The sequence below is a fragment of the Euleptes europaea genome, chromosome 5, assembly GCF_029931775.1.
Source record: "Euleptes europaea isolate rEulEur1 chromosome 5, rEulEur1.hap1, whole genome shotgun sequence".
Classification (NCBI taxonomy): Eukaryota; Metazoa; Chordata; class Lepidosauria; order Squamata; family Sphaerodactylidae; genus Euleptes; species Euleptes europaea.
The window spans coordinates 5,288,290-5,316,284 of NC_079316.1; the positions used below are offsets into that span (position 1 = coordinate 5,288,290).

Genomic DNA, 27,995 nt, shown 5'->3' on the forward strand with positions numbered 1-27,995 from the left:
AGCTTAGGCCCAGGCCTTGCCCCCGAAGCCCTCCTTTGTTGCCATAGCAACGGCCCAAGCCGCAGCGGCCACTTCCGCCAGGCGGGAACAGAGCCGCGGGACCATAAAGTTACAAAGGGGTAGAGCGGCAAGCCAAGCACTCAGAACTTCCGGCTAAAAGCCATCGAGACGGGAACAGGCCATTTAATACGGCGGAGATAGAAAAAGGCTAGAGAGGCACGATCCCTTGGGGGGGGGGCGTTTGTATTGGTCTGTATTGTTTTAGCACTGGAAGCAGCCTCTGCCCTTTGCAGATCAAAGCGTAACGTGCAAATGCGTAAAACAACACGCAGGGCAGCGCTTTTAAAGCAGGCATTTTGCCGCTTGCGTTGTGCTACAAAACGTTGCTTCTGGTGTTTTGAGGACGCGTTTTTATCTTACGTGATCTCACGGCGTTGCATGTGGTTTGCCTGTCTATTTTTATGCTCACAGCAACCCTGGGAGGTAGGCTAAGACTATCCGACTGGCTCAAGTTGTAATGCCTGAAATCATTGTATGCTATGGGAAATGTATTGGAAATGTATGTTTTATGCTCAGTCCGCATCCTCGCACTTATAAAGATGCTAAGCCCAGGATATCAGGGTTAGCATCTAGCACAATACCATGTGAGAGCACATGTATGTAATTGACATGCAGCCCCAGGTATAAGGGGTAAAGTATTAATCCTTGAAACAGATGCCCTAATGTGTAATCATTAAGTTAGCATGAGTCTGGCAGACGCCATTATAAGCTGCCAGAATGAAAGACTACATTGCTTGCCTGGTACGGCTTTTCACCAGTAAAAACCAGTATCTTACCTTCATACTTAGGAATGTGGTCACAAGACCTAATGCTTGCTTAGAGACAGCTTTGACCAATATCTAATACGCTATGCTAATTAAAGTGAAGTAGACGTCCAATGGGCAGTGAATCTATGTAATTGTAACATCCCTAAACCAAAGTTATAAACTTTGGTGTAATCCTTTGTTCTCTGTGTGAATTGTCCTGCGCATTTGGGGCAGTTTTCGCCTGGTATGTATATTGGGCCTAATAGACTGCTTTGAACTCTCAACCTCCTACTGTATTATTGTCATTGGAAATTAATACAGTAATACAGACCATTTCAAAGTGAGCTTCATAGCGGAGTGGAGCCTGGATCTTTCGCATCTTAGCCCATCACTCCAGCCAACGCACAACGTTGGCTCTAGATGGCTACCACTAAATTTCAGCACTGGATTCTGTGTGTTAAGTTTTGTGTTAAGTGCCATCAAGTCGCTTCCAATTTATGGCAGCCCTATGAATGAACGTCCTACTGTTAACAGCTTTGCTCAGGTCTTGCAAACTGGGGGACCTGGCTTCCTTGGCTGAGTCATTCCGTCTCCTGTTGGGTCTTTTTCTCTTCGTACTGTCTTAAACTTTCCCTAGCGTTATTGTATTTCCCAGCAAGTCTTGTCTTCTCACAGTGCTATAGCCTCAGTTTAGTCATTTTCACTTCTAGGAAGAGTTCAGGCTTGATTTGATGCAGAACCTACTGATTTGTCTTTTTGGCGGTCCACAATTATCTGTAAAACTCTCTTTCAGCACTGGACTAAGGCCATAGGATGGGCCTTTTTTAACTAGGCATTAATATTACAGTTGCCATCTGAACTTTTGGTTGTAATCTTTTAAAATTGATTTTATTCCAAGTTCCATCTAGTCCCGCATCCTGTTTCTCAAGTGGTCGATCCAACCAGATGCTTCTGGGAAGCCCACAAGCACAAAGGGAGGCACTAAATAGCTTGTCCTTGGTGTTGGCCCAGTGGCTGGTATCTGTAGATATAGTGCCATTGAACAGGGAGGTTCCATTTAGCCACCATGGTTCCTGGCTGTTGATAGAAGCTGCTGTGGTGTAGTGGTTAACAGTAGTGGTTTGGAGCGGTGGACTCTGATCTGGAGAACCAGGTTTGATTCCCCACTCCTCAACATGAGCGGCAGAGGCTAATGTGGTGAACTGGATTTGTTTTCCCTCTCCTACACATGAAGCCAGCTGGGTGACCTTGGGCTAGTCACACTTTCTCAGCCCCACCTACTTCACAAGGTGTCTGTTGTGGGGAGGGGAAAGGAAGGTGATTGCAAGCTGGTTTGATTTTTCCTTAAGTGGCAGAGAAAGTCGGCACATAAAAAAACCTCTTCACTTCTCTCTCTCTGTTGAAGGCAAAAGAGCAGAGTTGTATGACGGCATAGGTGATTTGAGATTCGGTGGTTCTGATCGGATCCAAACAGTCCCTATCTGGCTGTTATCTGAACCTGCACGTGGTGTTTTAGCAAAAATAATTCTGCACAGAAAGGTGATCTTGCACTTTGATAGCACACAATGCAGCTAAGGCAGTCACCTTGGCCCGTTTGGAACTCCTACTCTTGATAGCTGGTGGAAAGAATCAGGTGGAAAGAATCTTTTATCAAGTCAAGAATCTCTCTCAAGTTCTAACTGGTCTATGAAGCCTTGCTGTTTCACATAATAGTGGCTTTCTTTTTATTGAAATTATGATCGCAGGAAACTCAGGGTGAAAATCCTGCTGAATAGGTAAAAGCTATTGGCCGTTACTGTCTCTTTCAATTCTGTTTTGATGCAAAACCTCAGGTGGAAATGACTCCCTCACTTTGATGTATGCTGATATCACGCAGGAGGGACAGATCTGCATTGCAGACTGGAAGCAGTTCAGTCATATCACATGTCTATCCCGCCTTCTGTCCTTCCAAGAAGCTCAGAGGGGTGAACATGGTTGTTTTTTTCCTTTACCATGCCCCCACAACAGCCCTGTGAGGTAGGCACTGAGCAAGGTACACCATTGGCACCTCTTGCACCATTAACTAGGTACCAGTCTGGTCTCTACAGTGATACTTGGGTCAAGCTAGTGGCAGTATAGACCCAGGAGAGGTTGCCTGTCGCTTCCCTGCACCACTAGCTGTTTAGTTTTTACAGATAGCAAATTTTCAGTATTAAGTGGCCGTTCTGTGGGAACGTTGTCTAGTACTACATTGATGACAATGTCCTAACAGGAACAAGGTTTTAGAGCCACTTTCCCTGTGCATTCTGCCAAACAAGTACAATCACCTCTAGTGTTTTCTGTTAAAAAGTGTCTCATAGAGTAACATTGGCTTTTTCTGGGCAGATTAAGAACTTGGGGGGTGCTGTTTTAAATGCAAGTTGGCCTGCTGGAGCCCTTCTGTTAGTGGCATCCGAATCTCCAATTTTCTCATTACCTATACTCAGCTGATCTGGCCACTCTGACCCATGCTTCTGTAACCTTATGGTTAGATTGCTGCAACATGCTGTATGTGGGGCTGCCCTTGAAATAAATCTGGATGCTACAACAGATCCAGAATGCAAGACCCCCAATGCTGTCAGAGGCTAGCCGCCAGGAACTTATGTTGCCCAATTTGAAACAGCTTCGTTGGCTGCCAGTCTGTTTCGGGGTTCAATCTTTGTTGCTGGTTATGACCTTTAAAGCCCTTCAATGACCTGGGTCCCACATATTTGAAGTACCGTCTCCTTCCATATGTCCCTCTGTGCCTGCTATGGTTATCAGGCATCCCTGTTGGCTATCTCACCACTCAGGGGGGCCTGTCTGGCAACAACCAGAGCCTGGGCCTTTCCCATCATGGCCCCGACTCTATGAAATTGGCTCCCTGAATAGGAGAGAGAGGCCCCTTCATTAGAGATATTCAGAAGGCACTGCGAGGCCTGCCTGTTTGCCAGGGTTTTGCAGGGGGTTCTTTTAAGGGGGGGGGGAGATCTGGGGTTTGCTATTTTATTTTTGTTTTTTTAACTGTTATTGTTTGCTGCCTTGAGCCATGAGGAAAGGCAGGATATAAATGTTATAATAAATAAATAGATAAATAATGGATGCCATTTGGCCCTGGGCAGTGTGAGCCCCAGGTTTGCAAAGATTATCCTTGTGAGGGCACTTCAAAAACAATTAGATACATGCCTAAGGCTGTAGGGCACAATTCAGCTGAAACCAAGTCCCATTTAATTCAGCGGGGAAACTGTGGGCATGCTAAAAGTGCCCAGTTTTGGCAGGACAGTGCCCGTTCCATGCAAGGTGGTCCTAATCCTGAAGGTAGCCATCCCAATGGATGGCAGCTTGTCTTGAGTCAGAAGGATGAAGCACTCCAGGTGAGTGCATCTTGGTTATCTTCTGGGCATGTAGTGGGGGTCACTGGGGGTGTGCGGGGCAGGTACTTGTAAATTTCTTGCATTGTGCAGGGGTTTGGACTAGATGACCCTTGTGGTCCTTTCCAGCTCTATGATTTTATGAGTGAATTTCTCCCACTGTGTTCCACGGATCTGTGCTGCCCTGTACCTCCTGCCTTGTGAGTTTACAAGGAGAATTTCTGAAATCAAATTCAGAATGGATACACATCTCTTTTGTCACAGTTTCCAGGCTGCATATCCCCCCCTCCTTGCAGGTGTATGTGTACTGATGAAACCACCGTACAAAAAGGTCCCCTTTTCACTGTGTGTGGCTTAATCGGTGAACATAGTGGAAGAAAAGGAGACGAGAACTAAAAACAGCCGGAAACTGGGCACAATTGATGTTCAGACAGAATCAGAAAAAAGCTGGATTCTAGAGCCTCCAATGCATCTTCAGATTGGTCAGTTCCAGGTTAGAAAATTCCTAGAGATATGGTGGTGAAGAATGGGGAGGGCAGGGTTTGGGAAGGGGAGGGACCTCCGCAGGGTATAATGTCATTATAATGTCGACCCTCCAAAGTAGCCATTTTCTTCAGGAGAACTGATCACTGTAGCCTGAATATCAGTTGTAATTCCAGGAGATCTCCAGGCCCCACCTGGACGCTGGCAGCTCTAAGATGCAAGGTCAGGTAATTCAGAATTCAGGTAAACCCAGAATTTTATGGAGAAGAGAAAGCCCTGAGCTTCTTTGGAGGCTCTGCTTTGGTTTCCCCCACCATCTGAGACTAGATGGATGGCAAACCAAGAAAGGACTTTCTCAGTCATGGCATCAAAACTTTGGAACTCCCTCCCCAAGTAGATTGATCTGTCTCCCTCTCTGTTTTTTCTGCCAAAGCATTTGGCTAGTTTGGCATACCCCCAATAACGGTTATTGGTCCCCCCCTCTGGGTGTGGTATTGTTTGTTGATGTGTTTTTATTGCATTATTTTATAATTTAAATGTTGTTTTTCATTGTTCCAAGGTTTTAATGTTTTTGTGTTCGCCGCCTTGGGAACCCTCGCTGTATATAAAGACGGCTTTAAAATAAAAGAAATAAACCAGCATCCATACGGTTGCACTGAGTCGTCTCAAGGGAGTTTGTTTTCAAGTGGGGAGATATTGGTTTCATGCAAACAACATGGAAATGTATATTTTTAAAACATCAGTCTTTTTGTTTCTGCCTCCTGTATACAAAAAGAAACCCAGGCACGGCCTTACTGGAAACGGTTACACTGGAACCTTTGGGCCTGTTTATTTTGCTCAGCAGCAGCCCAAATAACTGACTCATCAAACAAGAGGAAAGGAAAATGTTAAGCTATTGAGGGGGGGGGGGTTGTTCTCCGGAAGAGGAAAAGCAGTTGGTGTCTTTCAAAAGGTGCACTTACTTTTCATGATATAATCATGCTGCAACAAAGGCATAATCAGATGTTCAGTGACCTTTCTCATTGTGCTCCATCTGAGGTGCTGAAAAATGCAACCGCCCCCAAAAACAAACGGAACTGCAGCCGGTTAAAATTAGGTCTCATTGAATCAAAGATCTGGGGATTGATCAGTTGTCTGGAGTGCAACCAATCAAGTAATTTAAATATCTACATTTGAGACCAGTAGCACCTTTGAGACCAACAAGTTTTCTGAGAAAGTCAAAGCTCCCTTTGACTTTGGAAAACTTTTTTTTTTTTTTTAATTTTCTTTATATCATTAAGGGTACAGGAAAGGAAAAAGGGAAAGGGGTAAATGTTAACATAGTAAAAACAAAGCAGTATTGTAAAATGATTTCTAATAAAATATGATTACAAGATGACATTGGTATGTTGTTCTTACTTCTAAGTAATCTCTGGTATTTAAAAAAAATATTGTTCTTGTTTAACAGTTAGCTTAAATAAAAGGAAAAATTTTTTAAACAAAGTTGGTTATAGTATTTTAGCGTCCCTTATTCATGCTAATTTGACTTCATATATGAATAAAAAGATGCCCACTTCTCCTGAAATTGTTCGGAGTATTCACTGGATTTAGCATTTAGTTCATCAGTCATTTTTGCCATTGCTGCATATTCTAAGAGTTTCTCTTTCCAGTTGTCAATATCTGGTATATGAGTTTGTTTCCATGTCCTTGCTAAGATTATTCTAGCAGCTGTTGTGGCATATTTGAAAACGTCATGTTGTTTTTGAGGTAAGCTTGACGGTACTATGCTAAGTAGATATAATTTTGGATCAAATATATATTTGGTATCTAACATCCGTTGAAGTTCACAATGAACTCTTTTCCAATATATTTGTAACTTAGGGCAGGTCCACCAAACATGGAAATAGGAACCGTCAGATTCTTGACATTTCCAACATGCACCCTTTTTCCCAGGAGTTGCCATCTGAGAAAGCATATTTGGAGTCAGGTACCATCTGTAGAAGGTCTTATACCAGTTTTCTTTCACTTCTTGGGAAACAGTATATTTCAATTCAGAAGAGCAGAGTTTTTCCCAGAGGTCGATATTAATCATTTCTCCAAAATTTTGCATCCACTTTATCATGTTTATCTTCACTTGTTCTTCTTCTGTGTCATATTTCAGGAGGAGCTTATATATTTTTCCTAATATATGAGAGTCATTTTTAGATATTAGCTGCTCAAATTCAGTTAGTTCACGAAATGGATGTGGATATGAACAGTCTTTTTGCAAGTTTGACCTCAGTTGCAGAAAGGTTAACCAATTCAACTTTTGAAATTTTTCTTGTAGTTTGATCATGTTTTTGATTTCTCCCGTAGGCTCTATCATGTCTTTGTAAGTAAAGTGAACACCCGGTTTTAGTTTAACATTGTCATGATAGGCTTCAATTGGTGACATTATAGAAGGTGGAGATGGACTTATTCTCTTTTTATATCTTTTCCAGACTTTCAATAACGTTGATTTAACATCGCAATCTTCTTGTACTTTGTCTTTTTGAATTTTTGATTTGGGGTCCCACAGAACTTTATGGAAACCTTGTCCCAAATCTGCTCGTTCTAAGGCAACGTGCCGACTTCTAGGTTGTTTTATCCATTCTGTTATCCAGGATAGGCAGGCTGCATGGTAGTATAGTTTGAAGTTGGGCATTGCTAACCCTCCTCTTTTCTTCTCATCTTGAAGGACTTTGAATCTTACTCTTGGTTTTTTCCCATTCCATACAAATCGGTTGATTTGTTTTTGCCAGTTTTCTAATATCCTTTCAGGAATGTCAATCGGTAAAAATTGAAATAAAAAATTTAATCTTGGAAGAACATTCATCTTTAGACTTTGGAAAACTTATACCCTGAAAATCTTGTTAGTCTGTAAGCTGCACCTGGACTCAACCAACATGGCCATCTTCTGAAATTTAAGTATGTTTGCATGATACTAGTACTTCAGTAACTGCCTTTTGAGACTACTGAAGAAAAGATATCTTGGGCTGCAATGTGCGTTTACCTGGGAGTAATGTGATGCAGTGTTTCAAATGTCCGAGTAGGTTCTGAATAGGATTGCCAGCTCCGGGTTGGGAAATACCGTATTTTTCTTTAAAATTTCTTTAAAAATTCTTTAAAATTTTGCCCTAAAATTGGGGCTTGTCTTATACACGGAAGCCGGCCATTGCCAGGGCCACCTGCTTGCTCTCTATTCTGCCCGGGTGGGTGGTGGATGTCAGACGCTGGCCAGCCAGGGCAACAGGACTCTTTCGCCCCCATGTATAAGATGACCCCTATTTTTTTCTTAATTTTAGGTTCAAAAATAGGGGGTGACTTATACATGGGGGCGTCTTTTACACGGAAAAATACGGTACCTGGAGATTTTTGGGGTAGAACCTGAGGAGGGTGGAGTATGGGGAGGGGAGAAACTTCAATGGCATAGGGTCCAATAGCCAATGCGGCCATTTCCTCCAGGTGAACTGATCTCTATCGGCTGGAGATCAGTTGTAATAGTGGGAGATCTACAGTTTCTACCTGGAGGTTGGCAACCCTAGTTCTGAAAGACCTGAATTCAAATACCCACACTGCTCACTGCCCAGGGTGACCTTAAAGTAAGGTAACAAAAAATGGAGTGGGAGACTATATGAAGTGAAATAATTGGAAGAAATGAGGGATAAAAATAAAATACTGGATTTTCTTTTGAGTAAATATGTATAAGGTTGCATACATAACAGAAGCTAGCATTTGCTGTTAGAAGGAACTATCTCAGGATAAATAAATCATATTCCTTAACTCAGCAAGATACAAGGACCAAAACAGCTTCTTAAAAATTGCCATATTCAGATCCCATCAGGCATATAACAGAAAGCTCTGAAAATCTTCAAAAACCCATCAAATTCATCATTGTATTAAAACAAAATCATAAATAAGTCCAGTTCTTTCAGGCCCTATGAGGTTGCCAACCTCTATGTTGGCTGGCGATCTCCTGGGATTACAATTGATCTCCAGGAGAGAGATCTGTTCCCCTGGAGAAAATGGCTGCTTTGGAGGGTGGACTCTCTGGCATTACATCTCATTGAAGTTCCTCCTTTCCCCATACCCCACCCTCCTCACACTCCACCCCCAAAATCTCCAGGTATTTCCCATCCTGGAGCTGGCAACCTTACCATGAAAAAATCAAGCCTTGCACCATCTCACAGTGGCAGGTGTTGATGGTAAGATTCCCAGTGCAGGGGAATAGGGTTGCCACTCAGGCATGGGAAATTCCCGGAGGTTTTGGGGCTGGGGGGGGCAGCATTTGCAGAGGGGAGGAGCTCAGAGGGATATAATGCCATACAGTCCACCATCCAAAGCAGCCATTTCCTCCAGGGGAACTGATCTTATAGCCTGCTTGTCAGTTGTAATTCCAGGAGGTCTCCGGGCCCCACCTGTGGGTTGGCAACCTTATGAGTGCAAATAACAGAATTGTGTTGGCTTGGCACTATTTGCCTGTAACGAACACAGTTCTGTTATTTTCACTCGTAGGGCTGCTAACCGTCACATTGCAGCTCAACACGTTGCTCTGCAAATGTTAAAAGAACCTAAAGAAACTCCTTTGAAGTCCTGTTATTTTAAGTGGTTTTAAATACATAGAACATGCTTTCTCACACTCGAAGTTAACATTTCAGGTGCCTAAGCGTGTCTTGAAGCCACTGGAACATTATGCAAATTATTTGATTAATTTCTGAGAAATTATTAAGTGCAAGAGGCCCAGGCTATGAACTATTTCCTGTCAAAATGAACCAGTTCTATCCTCATTCTGACAGAACAAGTTCCCTCTGAAACAGGTGGAGAAATATGCTGGGGCTTGAATCTCCTGCTGTTTGGCCCCAGCACCCCGTGTCCTGCCTCTGTCATCATAGGTTCCCTTTAGTTATCATATCTAATATTTATTTGCTTTACTCATAGTTGGCTTCTCTCTCCGAGACTCAAGGTAGGTTACAACTGCCATAAGAACAGTGTGATGTACACATCAGAACAGACGCCATTACACTAAAGCACAGTATAATACAGACACTAAAGCAGGAATTTCTAGCATGAAGAACCATTGCAGTGACCAAAAAAGAGGGGGGGGACACACAAAACTTAACCCTATAAATGGAATTAAGTACCTAGAAGGTCAAGCAAAAAACAAGGCCAACAATATGATTAAAAGCTAAACCATTAAAAAGTTTTCTGAACTTTGCAGTGACACATGAAAGCTGTTAACGTGATTATGGACCTTCGGTGCCAGGTGTAAGCTGGTGGGTTTAAGCACAGGCTTAACTCAGTGAGTTTATTAAATAATTTTTATTTATGTAAGCATTTGTACCCTGCCTTTCAATTTTACAATCTCCCCAAGGCTTTGGATCATACTACAGTGGTTAATTAATTAATTAAAAATCTTTTGACTGATGAAAGAGGTACCACCCGCCCATTAATTGGGCATAGTTTTGAAAAAAATATATTTTTAATACTCCCCCCCCCCCTTAAAAAAAAGCTGGAAATGGTTACCAAAGTAGAACAACTTCCCCTTCTCTCTTACATCAGTGACAGCCAATTTATGGTAACCTGATAAAGGCAAGAGACTAACAAAGGTGTTTTTGCCATTGCCTGCCTCTGCATAGCAACCCAGGACTGCCATAGTGGTTTCCCATCCAAGTACCAACTAGGGCTGACCCTGCTTAGCTTCTAAGATCAGGTGAAATCAGGCTAGCCTGGGCCATCCAGGTCAGGCAATGCTAAAAAGGCTCCTGTAGAGTAACTTTGGTCATCACTGAAAAAAACCTGTGTTTTAATCAGCTTAATATGCAGATATATGCCAACTTAAACCATTAATTGAAGAAAACGCAAATAATCGAGGAAAGACAGATGTATGCTTTGGGTGCAGATCCATGATTATTGTTCTTGATGCTTTTGTTATAAAATGAGAAGGCTGAAGATCTAAGAGGTGGGGAGGAAGAGGTGCTATCTGAATCTTTCCGGCTCCTTTCCCCTGCTGGTCTTTGTCTTCCTTAGAAATGGCTGCACCCAGTTTCTTTTGCCCCTGCTATGGAACCTTTAAATGGCAACTTTTGGCATAAAAATAGCCTGTGGAAGAGGTAGGGTTGCCAGCTCTGGGTTGGGAAATAACTGGAAATTTTGGGGGTGGATCCTGAGGAGGGCAGGGTTTGGCGAAGGGATGTACTTCAGTGGGGTTTAATGCCATCGAATCCATCTTCCAAAGCGGCCATTTTCTCCAGGTGAACTGACTCTGTCGCCTGGAGATTTGTAATAGCAGGAGATCTCCAGCCACCACCTGGAGGTTGGCAAATCTAGGAAGAGGAGAGTTTAGTATCCCAATTTCTGCCCCCACCCCCACCCCACTGGGAACAAGGGACACCCTTTAAATTCCAGACTCTTGGAGCTGCACTTCATTACAAAGAAATGTTGGAAAGAAAAAAAATCATGGAAATCCTGATATGAATGGAATTGGGTGAGAACGTTTGCTTGAGCTGATGTAGTTATTGGAGTGCTGGTCTCAGGTTGCCAGCTCTGGGTTGGGAAATACTTGGAGATTTTTGATGTGGAGCCTGAGGAGGGTGAAGTTTGGGGAGGGGAGGGACCTCAGCAGCATATAATGCCATAGAGTCCACCTTCCCAAGCCGCCATTTTCTCCAGTGAACTGATCTCTGTTGCCTGGAAATCAGTTGTAATGCCAGGAGATCTCCAGCCATCATCTGAAGGTTTAAGGTTTAAGAAGGGAGAACCATGTAAGCCACTCTGAGCTCCATGGAGAAAGAATAAGATAAAAGTACACTAGATAGATTTGATATCCCTTAGTTCTGACCTCAATGTTCCAGTGCTGCAAAACAGAAAGAAGAATTTATTTCTGTTCATTCTCTCCACACTGTTGTGTTCTGTAGCTTCATCACATTTGCCAACTAACCGGTTTAGCTTGTTGTCATGTAGGAACAACCAGAGGGAAAATGGGCCTGTTTTTCTTCTCGAGTCTCGAGTCCTGACGTGAGCTGTCCCTGTCGTGGCTTTCCTATGCACTCACCCAGCCGTTTGCCCCAAGCAAATGTGCCATGTGCGAGATATGAACTGGTTGGTATCAGTGCCACTTACTCCACCACACACCCTTTGTGGTCTCATGCTTCAAAATCTTTGTGCCAAGACGCTGCAATTTCCTTTTGAGCATACAAAGCGTGTGAAACTTGGGCTGGTTGGAAGTAGAGGAAGAAGTGGGCGGGAGGCCCGAAGGGTAACCCTCGCAGGTAGAGATGGAGGCATTTCATTTGGAGATCAGCTGCTCTCCTGCAGCTACTGGAGAGCTCTTGGCACAGGTTGCCTGTGCCAGCGCATGGCCCTTACAACAGCCAGCTGATGCTTGTGCCTCTCAGACAATCTTGAATCTGAGGTTGGGTTGAGAGGAAAGAGGAACCAAGGAGCGTTTCCCAGCCTTTGAGAAGCGGCCATGGAGAGTCCGCAGCTGGCTGTGGTGATTGAAACATGGGCATTGCTATTTTTCTGCCGGTCTGCACAGGTGGTCAACCAGTCGGGTATGTACCAGGGGTGTGTAGGTCTGGAGAATTATTCTTCTGCTGCTTACAGCCTGGGAGCGGGCACAGAGATGGTCCTAATGGGACGGTTCTAGATCGTCTGGTGGGCATACGAGAGAGGGCCTTTTCAGTGGCAGCCCCATGATATTGGGTTAAACCTCTCCAAGGAGATGCGCCAGGCCCCCTCATAGTTGACCTTTTGGCGGCAGTTGAAGACAGTTTTATTTAAGACTGCATTTGAATGATTTCGTTTTAATTTCTTGGCAATCCTAATTGGATCTTTAAAATTGTGATCTTCTATGTGTTTTTATAATGGTTGTTTTATTTCTATCATTGTTGTTGTGTTTTTATAGTCATTTTATTTATTTACTGTAAGCTCCCTTGAGTTATGCAAGGGAGAAAAGCGGCTAATTAATATTATAAATAAATAATAAATGAAAAAAACAAATAGTGATGCTGGGCAAAAATTCAGGATGGGGTGCCAGAATCGCTGCAACACCCCACTATGACTACGCGCTGGCACCCAGTCCAAGAAAAGGGTGGCCCTTGCTCTGAGTGAGGCAGGTAGGAGCAGCTACTACCATCCAGTGATAGTTGTCAGAGGGCTGGGGACAATTGGCCCCACCAGCATGGGGGCCCAGGGCAACTACCCTTGTTGGCCATTGGTGGAGTAGCCCTGAGCAGGCAGGATTGGGGCCAAAATATCACATGCCTGGTAAAGTGCAGGAAGTTGGAATGCGATTGTTAACCAGCTTTTCTGCACAAGTACCAGTGAGGATTGCCAGGTCCCCTTTGCCCACCGGGGGAGGATGGGGGGGTACCCAACACCCTTTTAAATCCTCATGAGTGGTCTTCACCTAGGATTGCTAGCCTCCAGGTAGGGTCTGGGTATCTCCCAGAATTACAACTGATCTCCAGGTTGCAGAGATCCGTTCCCCTAGAGAAATAGGCTACTTTGGAAGACGGACTCCATGGCATTATACCCTGCTGAAAGTCCCTCCTCTCCCCCAACCCTCACCCTCCCCAAGATCCCCCATATTTCCAGGAATTTCCCAAGCTGGAGTTGGCAACTCTAACCACCAATGAGTTCCACAGGTCAACTGCACATTGTATGAAGTAGTACTTAAGGTGTTTGTTTTGGCTGTTGTAGAAGAGATTATATGTAGGTGATCTGCTGTCGAGATGGTCGCATATAAACTCTTTGCCTTATTGAAGCAAACAGTTGTATGGTCCAGGAATGCTAATCTCAGTAGTCTGAAGATGAGCTGAAATTCTGAGGGATCCCCAGTTCCCATCTGGAGGCTGGCATCCTTAGTACCCATTGATTCAGACAGCTGTTATGCATGCATTGATAACTGCCCATTTCTCTCATGTGCAGAGGAAGGGGAGATGAAAACTGCTTGAAGGTGCACTGTGCGAATTTGCTTAAACTGATGGCAGGAGGGGGGCCATCATTAGATCTCCCCTTTTTTAATGCCAAGAGCAGTCGTTGGGAAGGCCAAATAGAATTGTGTCTGGGGTTCCAGGGAGGGGGAGCTTAACTGTTTCTTCCCTGGCATTTTCCTGATTTAGATCCCCCTCCCCCAGGTTGCTATATTTGCTCCGCAGGACCGAATCCATCACCTTGATATTGCAGTCATTCACAACTGGATTTCTCTGGTTGAGCAGGACGGTCCAGTTGCAAATGACTGCTGTGGTGCATTATGGTAGTGCAATATCCCAAAATGTAAGGATGCAACACCGATAAGGTGGTTGCTATAGAGCTGTCGCTCATTCTGGGAATGGAGTGTCAGCTGCTTCCATACTAACCGGAACGGCTATAATTAAAGGCCTAATTGCCTGGTACATGGGCCCTCCTGTCTGGGTCCAGGTTCGCCGTGAAGACTGTCATTCACGCACATGCTTGCAAGTTCACTCTTGGGAACTTGATTCCCACGTGCCCGGGCCCCAATTTGAATCAGGGCCATTGTTCATGGGGACAGGGTGCTTATGCCTCCCTCCTAGGGTGTCCAGCCTCTGGGTGGGGGCTGGTAATCTCTCAGAATTACAACTGATCTCTGGACTACATAAAAGGCTTATTTATTATGTATTTATTTTAAAACATTTATTCCACTTCTCCTGGAGAAAACGGATGCTGTGAATGGTGGACTCTACGGCATTGTACCCCACTGAGGTCCCTGTCCTCCACAGGCTCCATCCCCAAATCTCCAGAAGTTTCCCAATCTGGATCTGGCAATCATATCTCCCATCCCTCACTGGTGGCCGGGAGGACCTGGCAGCCCTAGCTGTGGCCTCACTTATTTATTTAGAAAATCCATATGCCACCTTTTCAGAAATCTGCTTGAGGTGGCTCAAAAAATAATGCATGATAAAAATCATAAAGAAGCATAAAATAATTTAAATGAACACACTGTTAATGCCCAGCCATTTCCTCTTTCCTTCATCCACCTTATCTCTGGGGCCTTAGCTTCTCTTGCAAAAGACCACCTCTGTGGTTAATCCCCGCAACTGACCAAATACATTTTTATCACACCCTTCTTCCAAACATTACATAATTTTACCCTAAAAACAATCTGGTGAAACTGTCTTTTATTGAGTCAGTCCCTTGGTCTCTCAGGGTCAGCCTTGTCTCCAGAAGAAGAAGAGTTGGTTTTTACATGCCAACTTTCTCTACCACTTGAGGAAGAATCAAACCAGCTTACAGTCACCTTCCCCTCCCCTCCCCACAACAGACACCCTGTGAGGTAGGTGGGGCTGAGAGAGTGTGACTAGCCCAAGGTCACCCAGCTGGCTTCATGTGTAGGAGTGGGGAGGGGGGGAATCTAGTTCACCAGATTAGCCTCTGCCACTCATGGGGATTCAAACCTGGTTCTCCAAATCAGAGTCCACTGCTCCAAACCACCACTGTTAACCACTACACCACAGCAGCTTCTATCAACAACCAGGAACCACGGTGGCTAAATGGAACCTCCCTGTTCAATGGCACTATATCTACAGATACCAGCCACTGGGCCAACACCAAGGACAAGCTATTTAGTGCCTCCCTGAGAAGTATTCCTGGTTTCTCTCGCTGTTCCCTGACCCCTTTCCCCTCTCCTCCATCCAATGTCCGCTGCTCTCTCCAAAACCATGGCCACAGATACCTGTGGCTCTGTACATACTTACCCCACATTTTCCAATTCAAGTGAATCATCTTACAGCATTGATCATTTGGCCCTTTCCCCTGTTCTACAAGGTTCGAGTCACTTCCAGAAGCATTTTGTGCCTGACTCAAAGATGATGGAAGCAAGAGATGCGAAGCAAAGTTACCGGTACTTCACTCTAACATACATGGGCACACTCTAATGAAAATATTGGGGGGGGGAGGAATACCCAGAGATATAAAATTATTTATTAGGAAGAGGTCAATACACACACACACACACACACACACACACACCAAATGGGCCCTGGTCAGTAGCTTAGAACTTTAAAATGTTTTTGTTTCCTCTGATGGAAAATGAGCGAATGTTATGCAGGGATGTTTCCCTGCGGTAACCCCTGCCGACTGCTTTGGGGCTTTCTTTTGATTATGCATGCCTTGTCTGACAGACAGAGGTCACCTCGCCCTCCTCACGCATTTTGCCTGTGTTTTCCAGATGCTGTTTTAGCCAGAATCTGGCAAATGCGGGCAAAATGCTTGGGGAGAGATAGGCAACCTCTGACAGTCGGAAAAGGCATGCATAATCAAAAGGAATCCCTGAATTAGTCGGCAGGGGTTACCGCAGGGAAATGTCCCCGCATCAAAGGCCAAGGTCAACCTTATATATCAGACCTTTATTTAGATTTTTTAAAAAGCTGACATGATTATTTTGGTGGCCAGATCCATCTCATCAGCCACCAGATATCCCTTCCTGTTCTAGCTGACAAATAATTTTTGTTTTAATTGATGAATTATGAATTAAACTATTCAGATTAATCATGGGGTCAAATTTGCTGAGCTAATTGTGGTTTGCTTTTTGTTTGTCTCGTCAGTGACCTACTTACCATCCCAGCTAACGAAACCTGTAGGAGACACTGCCGTATTCACGTGTAAATTCCCCAACGTGATTGCTTCTGAATACAAGCATAATTGGTACAGGGAATATAACGAAAGTCAGACAAGGAAAATCACTGAGCTCAAAGAAAAACACGACAGCGGAAAGTACAGCGGAAAGTACAGTGTTACTCGTGTGGACTCACACACATTTGAGGTGAAAATCCTGAACCTAGAGAAGACGGACGCGGGGAAGTATTACTGCGGGCTTATAGCAATATCATCCACACGGCCAGTGATTGAAAGCAACAGATCTATCCTCATGGTGACAGGTCTGATAGAATTGTTCCAGTACTTTCCATATTCCAAACAGCAGCTACATTTCATTCTATCGCACTCGTGCCTTTGTGCTCCTACTTTTCTTTGCCTGCTTTGATTCAGTTTCTCCCTTTATTATTTATTTACAGGCATACCTTGTTTTATTGTGCTTCACTTTATTGTGCTTCTCAGACGCTGCGTTTTCGAGCAAGTCTATTAGCACCATTTTCCCAGCAGCTCACTTCGTCTCTCTGTGTTCATTTTGGTCATTCTCACAATATTTCTAACTTTTTCATTATTTTTACAGTATACATGTATTTAAAGATATGAAGCTATTGCACACTTAATATATAGTATAGTATAAACATAACTTTTATATGCCCTGGGAAACAAAAAAAAATTCTGCGACTTGCTTTGTTGCAATATTCACTTTATTGAGGAACCGAACCCGCAATATCTCCGAGATATGCTTATATTTAAAATACTTCTATCTTGCCAGTTAGCTAGGTGATTCCTTTTTCATGCCTCTTGTTGGGAATGTCTCTTCTATAGTTCTTACCAAAAGGAAAAAGGAAAAGGAAAAAATGACAAATAAATATTCTGGAGAATGAGATAGTATAATATTGAGTAGGCTTGGACTGCACCACTTGAGACAGGAAGGTGTGGATTCCTATTCTGAATTGTAATTTGCATAAAATGCCCTGCAAACAGAAACCCAACATAGCAGGGATAAATGTTCTACCTATTCCCTTTGCAGGTTGGTTTTCTACTCACGAGTTTTGAACACAGGGGATCATACCAAAATTTGATTCTTCCAAGTCTTCCATCTGCAGTGTAAACACATGAACACATGGGAACACTATCCTGGCTCCACCAACATAGTCTGGGTCATCTCACGTTGCTAGGGTTGTCAGCTCTGGATTGGGAAATACCTGGAGATTTTGGGGTGGAGATTGAGGAGAGCAGGACTTGGAGAAGGGAGAGACCTCAGCAGGGTATATTGCCATAGAGTCCTCACTCAGTCCTGCTCCCTGCACGAGGCCTTATCACCCTGGCTGGTCCACCTCACAGGGTTCTTGTGAGGGCAAATTGGAGGAGAGGAGAACTTGGTTTGTTCTTCTGAACTCCTTAGAAGAAGGGCAGGATTTAAAAAATGTAATAGGCAAATAGATTGTTTTCCGGAAAGTCAGATAGGAAAAGAAACTGCATCGGGGGAAAGTACCTGCTTGTGATGTCACCCATGAAGAAGTGGAGTCATTTACTCAAATATCACCTCTGCCGTTTTTTTTTTACTTATCTTTTTGTTTGCTGTGTGTTCTTCGATGAGACTAGAAGTTTAGCTCAAACGTGGGCGATTTAAGATCAATTGCAGGAGGTGATTTATTGGAATATATATTTACATGGAAGTTGTGGTCATCTTGATGATGAATGTTCCCAGCGTGCTTTTCTTTTCATAAATAATTTGCCAGGCTATATCAGCTGCTGGTCTTCTACTCCATTTGCTATTGTGTTATGCCATGAAAAATTTGGCCGGTTAGATTTTTTTTATTAGCCTCCTTAGAATGGCTGAATTATCATCTGTGCTGTAGTGGTTAGAGCAGGGGTGTCAAACTCAATTGTTACAAGGGTCGGATATGACATAAATGTCACTTGGTCGGGCTGGGCCATGCCTCACCAGCCCATATCGGGATGGGGGGGGGGGCTGCCTCTGCTGGCTCGCAGGCCAGATGAGCTCTCAAGGGGCTGGATCCGGCCCATGGGCCTTATGTTTGACACCCCTGGGTTAGAGTGTCAGGCTAGGCCTTGAGGAGACCTGGGTTCAAACCCTTATTCATCCATGAAGCTCCCTAGGTGACCTTAAGCCAACCTCTCTCTTTCTCTCTCAAAGCCTATCCTACCTCACAGGGTTATTGTGAGGGTGCCCTAGGCTCTTTAGAGGGAGGCCAGAATGAAAAAATAAGACAGGTAGATAGATATTTCTTAAATGTATCTGTAGACCATCTTTCCCTTGAGGTACCATGGTATTTGTGCAGCCCGAACTTTATATGTTTGCTCAAAAGTAAATCCCATTCTGTTCTGTAGAATTTGCAGACGCACACCCGAAAATGTGTTTAGGATTGCTGCCTTCGTCCTAAAAACCTGCTGGAAAAGATCTTGAAACCAAACTTCCCTCCTGGATGAGGTCTGAATGGAATAATTTATGCAAGTTGCATTTGAGTATATGCTGCTCAAGATCAACTGATCAAGGAGCTTCTAAGGGATAAAAGGAAAGGATTTGACGAAGAAGGAAGGACAGGAGGAGAGAGTCAGTCAGACAGAAGGAAGCAGTTTGAGATTTTGGAGCTGTGGCAAATATGTATTTTATTTAAACACTTTTATGCCACATAGGTTCCCCAAGATGGTGATCAATCAATACTTTTAAAAAAAACTTTAAAATATGGTGGTGGAAAATGCCATTACGTGGCAGCTGAGTTATGGCGACCCAGTAGGGTTTTCAAGGCAAGAGATGTTCAGAGGTAGTTTTGCCATTTCCTGTCTCTGCATAGCAATCCTGGTATTCCTTGGTGGTCTCCCATCCAAGCCTCTCCTTGGGGGAATTGGGGCATGCTTCGGATTTCCAGTGGGATTCCATTTGAGAGCATGACTGAAGTTTTGGACATAACCACCTGCTTTTTGCTTCTCTTCCCCAGAAAAAGCTAACGCTACAGCGGAGCCTGACTTGCAGGAGGAGGAAGAGGAGGAGGAGAATGGGGAAAGAAATGGCAAGGAAATCCCTCTTGCTTTCATTGGTGGCGCTGGGCTGTTTTTGGGTCTTGCATTTTTGGGGTTCTTGCTCTTTAAGGCCGTCAGGAGAAAAAAAGGTACGGATCAGGGGATCTGTTATTAACTGCTCTGCTCCTTCCTTTGTGGGGTTATATGTGTGTTCACCAGGATCCACATGCATTTGAGATTGTCGATTGTGGATTGAATAGGCAGTGTTATGACTTCTCACAACGGGTGGTTGATTTGTCTGAGGCTGTCGATTATGGATTCAATCAGAACTATGATGACTTAATACCATGGGTAGTTCATTTGTGATGCTCAGTACCAGGATACACAGTCATAACCAGTGGCTTAGGAGCTGCCTGTGTGTGTTGAGTGCCGTCAAGTCACTTTCGACTCATGGCGACTCTATGAATTACCGTAGTCTCCTTCCAAATGTCCTATTGTTAACAGCCTTGCTCATAAGGATGCCAGCCTCCAGGTGGGACCTGGGGATCCCCCAGAATTACAGCTTATCTCCAGGCTACAAAGATCCTTTCCCCTGGAGAAAATGGCTGCTTTGGAGGGTTGGCTCTATGGCAACATACCCCACTAAGGTCCCTGTCCTCCCCAGGCTCCATCCCCAAATCTCCAGGAATTTCTCAACCTGCACATGGCACCCCTACCCCCCATCTCCTACCAGTGGCCAGGGAGAACCTGGCAACCCTGCTTGCTCAGGTCTTGCAAACAGAGGGCTGTGGCTTCCTTGACTGAATCCATTGATGTCATGTTGGGTCTTCTTCTTTTCCTGTTGCCTTTGACTGTTCCTAACATTATTGTTTTTTCTAGTGACTCTTGTCTTCTCATAATGTGACCAAAGTCTCAGTTTAGTAGTTTGTGCTTCTAGGGTGAGCTCAGGCTGGATTTGATCTAGAACCCACTGATTTGTCTTACGATATCCATAAATCTCCCCCAACACCATTTTTCAAAGGAATCTACTTTCTTCCTGTCAGCTTTTGTCATTGTCCAGCTTTCACACCCGTACATAATAATGGGGAATACTATAGCATGCATTTTCTTGATCTTGGTCACCACCGATACATCCTTACACTTAAGAATCTTTTCTAGACACTTCATGGCTGACCTTCCCAGACTCAGTATCCTTCCGATTTCTTGGCTGCTGTCTCACTCAGTATGTTCCCAGGTTGGCTCACATATGTGCTCTGGAGCTCCATCCTTCCTAGTTGCAGGAGGGCCTGATTCAGATAGAGACCCTGGCAAGCTATGAGAGGGGTCCTGAGCTTCACCCCCTTGCACCATTTTCCTATCCTGAAGCAGGTTCAGGAAGTTGCTGTTTCCCCTGTTTGCGGTTGCATGTGAAATGATCTCGACATGTCAGCTAAGGTTGTCAACCTCCAGGTACTAGCTGGAGATCACCTGCTATTACACCTGATCTCCAGCCGATAGAGATCAGTTCACCTGGAGAAAATGGCCGCTTTGGCAATTGGACTCTATGGCATTGAAGTCCCTCCCCTCCCCAAACCCCACCCTCCTCAGGTTTCACCCCAAAAAACCTCCCGCCGGTGGTGAAAAAGCAACCCTAACGTCAGCTACTGCAGAAGGTGTGTCTGTGTGTGTGTGTGCATGCCATCAAGTCACAGCTGACTTACGGTGACCCGTAGGGTTTTCAAGGCAAGATACTTTCAGAGGTGGCTTTCTATCGCCTGCCTACATGTCACGACCCTGGTAGTCCTTGGAGGTCACCCATCAAAATTCTAACCAGGACCGACCTTGCTGAGCTTCTGACAAGATCGGGCTAGCCGGGGCCATCTAGGTCAGGGCACTGCAGAAAGACAAACAGCAAACTGTGGGCTTCCCTTCAGCATCTGAGAGCCAAACTACACGTTACCTTTTTAACGGGTTTTCACGGGTATTCACACATTTCCATGTGTTTCCTGTGCCTCCCCCCACAGGCAGTTTTCTCTCTCGAACACCACACTTGGGGAGTTATTTCACCAATGTTGCTGCTCTACATGAATTATCTCTGCATGCTGAGCAGCAAAATAAGTGAAATAACTCCCCCTCCACTGTTTTTGCGCAAGAAACTTGCTTGGGGGCGAGGCAGGGGTCCTTCTTCCCTCTGCTGCATTGTTCCAAACCCTTTTGAGGTCTCCTTTTTTATAAGCAGTTCTGCACAGCTGCTGTGTGGCTACGGGAAACACATGAAAACGTGCGAACGAAAGGTAAAGTGGCTTTGACTGGCATTTTTTTTTTTTTTTGAAACAGGATGCAGATTAACTATATGGATCAGAGATCTGATTCAGCAGGGACATATCCTCCCAAAATCTGCCCATCACCCTTTTAAATTCTCATGAGTGGTCTTCACCTAGGAATGCTAGCCTCCAGGAAGGGTTTGGGTATCTCCCAGAATTACAACTGATCTCCAGATTGCAGAGATCAGTTCCCCTGGATAAAATGGCTGCTTTGGAAGGTGGACTCTATGGCATTATACCCTACTGAAATCCCTCCTCTCCCAAAACCCCACCCTCCCCAGGCTCCATCCCCATATTTTCAGGAATTTCGCAAGCTGGAGTTGGCAACCCTACCCACCAGTGAGCTCCACAACTCAACGGCACATTGTATGAAGTAGTACTTAAGGTGTTTATTTTGGCTGTTGTAGAAGAGATTATTTGTACGTTAGGTGATCTGCTGTCAAGGAGATAGTTAAGAACATAAGAACATAACAAAGGCGCTGCTAGATCAGACCAAGGCCCATCAAGTCCAGCAGTCTGTTCACATAGGGGCCAACCAGGGGCCTCTAGGAAGCCCGCAAACAAGACGACTGCAGCAGCACCATCCTGCCTGTGTTCCACCGCACCCAAAATAATAGGCATGCTCCTGTGATACTAGAGAGAATAGGTATGCAGCATGACTAGTATCCATTTTAACTAATAGCCATGAATACCCCTTTCCTCCATGAATATGCCTACTCCCCTCTTAAAGCCTTCCAAGTTGGCAGCCATCACCACATCCTGGGGCAGGGAGTTCCACAATTTAACTATGCGTTGTGTGAAAAAATACTTCCTTTCATTTGTTTTGAATCTGTCACCCTCCAGCTTCAACAGATGACCTCGCATTCTAGTATTATGGGAGAGGGAGAAAAACCTCTCCCTGTCCACTCTCTCCAAACCATGCATAATTTTATAGACCTCTATCATGTCACCCCTTAGCCGCCTTCTTTCCAAGCTAAACAGCCCTAAGTGTCTTAACCGCTCCCCATAGGACAGTTGCTCTAGTCCCCTAATCATTTTGGTTGCTCTTTTCTGCATATAGTTGTGTATAAACTCTTTGCCTTATTGAAGCAAACAGTTGTATGGTCCAAGAATGCAAATGTTACTATGAGGATTGCACTGAATGTTTAAATCAGGGCCCCCCAACCTTTCTGAGCCTGTGGGCACCTTTGGAATTTTGACACAGCTTGGCGGCCGCAGCTACAAAATGGCTGCTGCAACTTACCTTCAGTCACACAGTGAAGATCCTTGTGCAGTGGTGGCCAAAGCAATTTTTTTTAAAAACTGCAGAGTCAATCAAATCTCCAGTGGCTAATCAGAAGCCCTGCTGGGCAAATGCTCCACCTGGCTCTGCCCACTTTCTAAAAACACTTGGTGGGCACCAGGAAAGGTGTCAACGGGTGCCACAGTGCCCACAGGTACCATGTTGGGTACCCCTGGTTTAAATACACAGTAAAATACACACACAGAGAACTAATGGTGCATTGCTGATGAGATATTTTATTGCCATTGCAGCATGTTGCTTAAGCAATTAATTAATGCTAATCACCTATTTTGCAGAGGAAGTGACGCGGCCTTCTGAAAACGCCCCCCTGGTGAGTTTCCTTTTGCTCAAAGCTTTGTTACCTGGTGTCCGTCTGCAGTAAGTTCGTCAGGTCCCCCTTCACCACTGGCGGGAGGTTTCGGGGGTGGAATCTGAGGAGGGTGTGGTTTGGGGAGGGTAGGGGACTTCAATGCCATAGAGTCCAATTGCCACAGCAGCCATTTTCTCCTGGTGAACTGATCTCTATCAGATGGAGATCAGTTGTAATAGCAGGAGATCTCCAGCTAGTACCTGGAGGTTGGTAACCCTAGTCTGCAGCATTAGGAAGCAGGAGAGTTGGACTTTAGTCACCACCAGAGACTAGTAAAAGCAAGTTTGACTGCACCATTGTTTTTGGGAGCCTCTGTATGACATAATGTGTTTGCCCCTGCTTTGCTGAGATCTTTCTCAAACTTGGTTTGGTACAAACAGGAGTCTGGTGAGACCCTGAAGACAAACAATGTTTTATTCCAGCATACGTTTTCATGGGAACCAATGCTGGAATAAAATCTTGTTTGTCTTCAAGGTGCCACCAGTCTCCTGTTTAATGTTGGTGTTGCTACCTGCTTGGGAATGACTATCAAGTACAGGAAGAATGATATTTTTAATTGCTCCTCCACAGAGAAAGCTGCCTGCATGTAAAGTAAACTCCCCCACCAGAGAGATGACGATACAAAACCATTTGTCCTTATGCACTACATTTTTATTTGCAGTGAGCTTTTAAAATATGGGATAGGAATCACAGCAAGGTCCATCCATCTAACAGTCTATCTCCAGGAACATCTGGTCAGATACTCAGAAGGAGAGCACAAAGGAGACTATCTTCCCCTGTCCATTTGTCTGTAATACCTTGTGCTCTGCAATATGCTGCTTCTATAACTGGAAACTACATTGAACTACCTTGGTGGTGGTGGAAAGTGGCATCAAGTCACACCTCACTTATGGTGGAGTTTTCAAGGCGAGAGACGTTCAGAGGTAGTTTGCCATTGCCTGCCTCCATGTCACAACCCTGGTATTCCTTGGAGGTCTCCCATCCAAATAATAACCAGGGCGGACCCTGCTTAGCTTCTGAGATCTGATGAGTAGGGCTGTTGAATTAAAAAAAAATCGGTATAGTTCGGATTCGGCTGAATTCGGCCCGTTTAGATTCGGGATATGCCGAAGTCCGAACTCCCCCACTTCAGGTCTGTGTAATTCTGCGGGAATTCAAAGTTCGGGAAAAAATTCGGCCGAATAAAGCCATTAAAAACACAACCGCGCTTTTCCGTGACTCTGGGGGGGCATTTTTGGGGGTAGAGGTCCCAACTTTCAGAGGAGCTTCAAAGGACCCTTCTTGCCAGACCCCCCCAAGTTTTGTAAAGATTGGGTCAGGAGGGGCTGAGATATGGGCCCCGAAAGGGGTCCCCCCCACCCTTAATGTGCATCTCTGAGCAGAGCTTGCCGCCCAGGCACAAAGCTCCCAGCCCCGACAAACAGCTGATGAGAGCAAGGGCGGGGCAGGTGCTAAGAACTTTGCAAAGCAACACAACTGCAAAGCAACACCTTTGCAAACATGCAAAGGGTGGGGCAGGTGTGAAGAATTTTGCAATACAATACAACTGCAAAGCAACACAAGCACGCAATGCAACACCTTTGCAACAGTGCAAAGCAACACCTGACACCTGGGAGTTTGCAAACCATGGACAGGGACAGAGGCAGCTAGCTATGCATAATGAGCAGGAGGGGGTGGAATTTCTTCTTTTGCATTGGACTTGGGACCAGGCAGATACATTCTTTAAGTCACCATTTGAAAACCAATTTTGAGCAAGCATCAAAATAACCTAACTGATCTTATGAATGAGGGAAAACCTGAAGACATAAAAATGAAGCCCCCCCTCAAACCAGGGAGAGAGAGAGACTGGAGGGGAACACACCCCCCAGGCAGAACCGGCAAAAGCCCCCTTTGGCTTCCCCCCCACCCACAGAAACTGCTCCCTCCCCACACATACAGACTCTGCTTTCCCCCCACACACACACACACAGAAAAGAAAGATTATAGATTAAAGCCCCCAAAGGGGTCTTACTGTGGCTGTCTTCTGTTCCATCAGGAGGGGCTGGGAGGCTGGGTAATCCAATATGATTCCATTTGTATCCAATATGAGATCCATATGTATGCATCTCTCGAGGGTGATCCATTCATCCCAATTGGGAAAAGGGGAAAGCCCATATCTCGGGGGCCCCTGACCCAATGTTTACAAAACTTGGGTGGTCTCTTAAGAAGCCTTGTCTGAAGCTCCGCTGAAAGTTTGGAGTCGGCACACCCAAAAATGCACCCCCTGCAGCCACGGAAAGAGAAAAGGGGGGAGCCGATATTTCTGCCCCCACTGAACCCATCTTTACAAAACTTGGGTGGTCTTTTAAGAAGGATTGTCTGAAGCTATGATAAAAGTTTGGGGGCTGCACCCCCAAAAAAGCGCCCCCTGCAGCCACGGAAATGGAAAGGGGGGAGAGGAAAAAGGGGTGGAGCCCATATCTCGGGGCACCCTGACCCAATGTTTACAAAACTTGGGGGGTCTCTTAAGAAGCCTTGTCTGATGCTCCGCTGAAAGTTTGGGGTCGGCACACCCAAAAATGCGCCCCCTGCAGCCATGGAAAGAAAAAAGGGGGGAGCCCATATCTCGGGACCCCCTGACCCAATGTTTACAAAACTTGGGTGGTCTCTTAAGAAGGCTTGTCTGAATATCCCCTGAAAGTTTGGGGTCTGTACCCTAAAAAATGCGCCCCCTGCAGCCACGGAAAGGAGCGAATGTGCACAAGCACCCCCGCACACACACACACACGAGGATTTCCCACCCACCCCTCTCTCTCTCTCTCTCCTCTCTCTCTCTCCTCTCTCTCTCCTCTCTCTCTCCCCCCTTCCCTCCCTCCCTCCCTCCCTCCCTCCCCCCCCCCGGCCGGGCCGCATATCAGCTGATTCCTCCAGTATTCAATCCTGACTGATTGGCCAGAAGAAGACCCAGCTTGGCCACCGATTGGCCGGGGGAGGAGAATGCTGCTTACTGAGGGTTATGCTGCTTACTGATGGCCCCGAATTGGCCGGATTTATTCGTGAACTCCCGAACTCGTTGAATTCGGCTCCCCGGTTGCCCCCCCAGTTTTGAGTTCGGTTCGTCCCGAACTAAAAACAGCCGAATCAAGGGAAATTCAGCTGATTTTCAGTTCGGGCCGAACCGAATCAACAGCCCTACTGATGAGATCAGAGATACCCTGGGGCTATCCAGGTCAGGGCTGAACAACCTTGGCTAATAGATATTGACAAGCCGGGAGCAGCAAGACTTGTAGGGTGGGGATCCCTTCTTCCACTTACTCTTCTGCTGTGGCTTGGGCTCCCACTCCTTCTCCCTAGGAAGGGGGACTCTTTTTTGGGCCAGTCACTCTCTCGCAGCCCCACCTACCTCACAGGGTGTCTGTTGTGGGGAAGGGAAGGCGATTGTAAGCTGGTTTGATTCTCCCTTAAGTGGTAGAGAAAGTCGGCATAAAAAAACCAACTCTTCTTCTCTTATGCAACCCTCACTCTGCCTTCCTGCTGCTCTGCCTGCCTGCTTGCCATTTCCCCAGTCTGTCTCTCCCCCTGTCTCTCTGCTCATCTTTCTGTCACTCTGCGGGAAGTAGCATCAGGAAGGGGATGGTGGCAGCAGCTCATTAACCTTTTCTTCTGCCCAACCATGACACAGTTGCCTTGGTGGCATGGGGGCAGCAGCTGTTCCTGCTCCTCCACCTGCCCACAAACCTGCAGAGGAGAGGTGGTGGTAGCGGGGCTGGTGTTGTCGATGGGTAACTGTACCCGAACAGGGACTCCAGCTATGTCACGATGCAAGGGCTCGGCCAACTCCCTCTCTTGTCCCTGCCACCATTAAGTATTCCTCTGTTGAAATTTAACACCCCCTCCTTTTTGAATGTTATCAGATTTTCCTGCAAATCTGGGGGATTCCCTCAAGTTTGTAGAAAAATCTCCCTTCTCTCTATATGACCCCAATCTGTGGATTTAAATATCCACAAATGGCACCATGTTGAGTATTAGATATATTGATAGATCTTTTTTTCCATTTCCGTGTCTAATCCTTTGTAAGAAATTCCACATGAACATGTGAAGTTGCCTTAGACTGAGTCAGACTATCTGAGTAATACCTATCAAGGTTAGTATTACCAATTCTGACTGGCAGACACACTCCAGGGCATCTCAGATAGAGGTCTTTCACATCACCTACAACCCGATCCTAAACTGGAGATGCTGGGGATTGAACCTGGGACCCTCTACTTGCCAAGCAGCTGCTCTTCCACTGAGCCATGGTCCCTCCCCAAAATTCCTTTTATAAACAATTCACATAATATTGTTGAAGGCTTTCACGGTCAGAGTTCATTGGTTCTCGTAGGTTATCCGGGCTGTGTAACCGTGGTCATGGTATTTTCTTTCCTGACGTTTCGCCAGCAGCTGTGGCCGGCATCTTCAGAGGAGTATTACTCCTCTGAAGATGCCGGCCACAGCTGCTGGTGAAACGTCAGGAAAGAAAATACCAAGACCACAGTTACACAGCCCGGATAACCTACGAGAACCAATTCACATAATTCTTGTGAGCCTCCATGAAGATCTTCCTCTCTTGTTTTGTTTGAAGGAAGAAGAACCCCCTGCAGTGAACATTTTCACTGTGGATTACGGGATCCTGGAATTCCCGGCCAAACCCCCACCCAAGCGCCCTCCAGAGGAGAAGACTGAATATGCCACCATTGTGTTCCCCGCCTGCAAGAAGCCACCAAATCACCAGTACTGCATGAGCAGAGCACAGCTGCACTGAAGCGCTAG

At 45.4% G+C, this 27,995-nt stretch overlaps 1 protein-coding gene across 1 annotated transcript; it reads left to right on the top strand.

Moving 5' to 3' along the window:
• Positions 1–12,122: 12,122 nt before the first annotated feature.
• PDCD1 (programmed cell death 1) lies at positions 12,123–27,987 on the top strand. Its single transcript, XM_056849921.1, has 5 exons — positions 12,123–12,207; positions 16,222–16,554; positions 19,231–19,401; positions 23,134–23,168; positions 27,808–27,987. Exons 1-5 carry the CDS (start codon positions 12,123–12,125, stop codon positions 27,985–27,987), a joined length of 804 nt encoding a protein of 267 aa, XP_056705899.1.
• Positions 27,988–27,995: the final 8 nt, after the last annotated feature.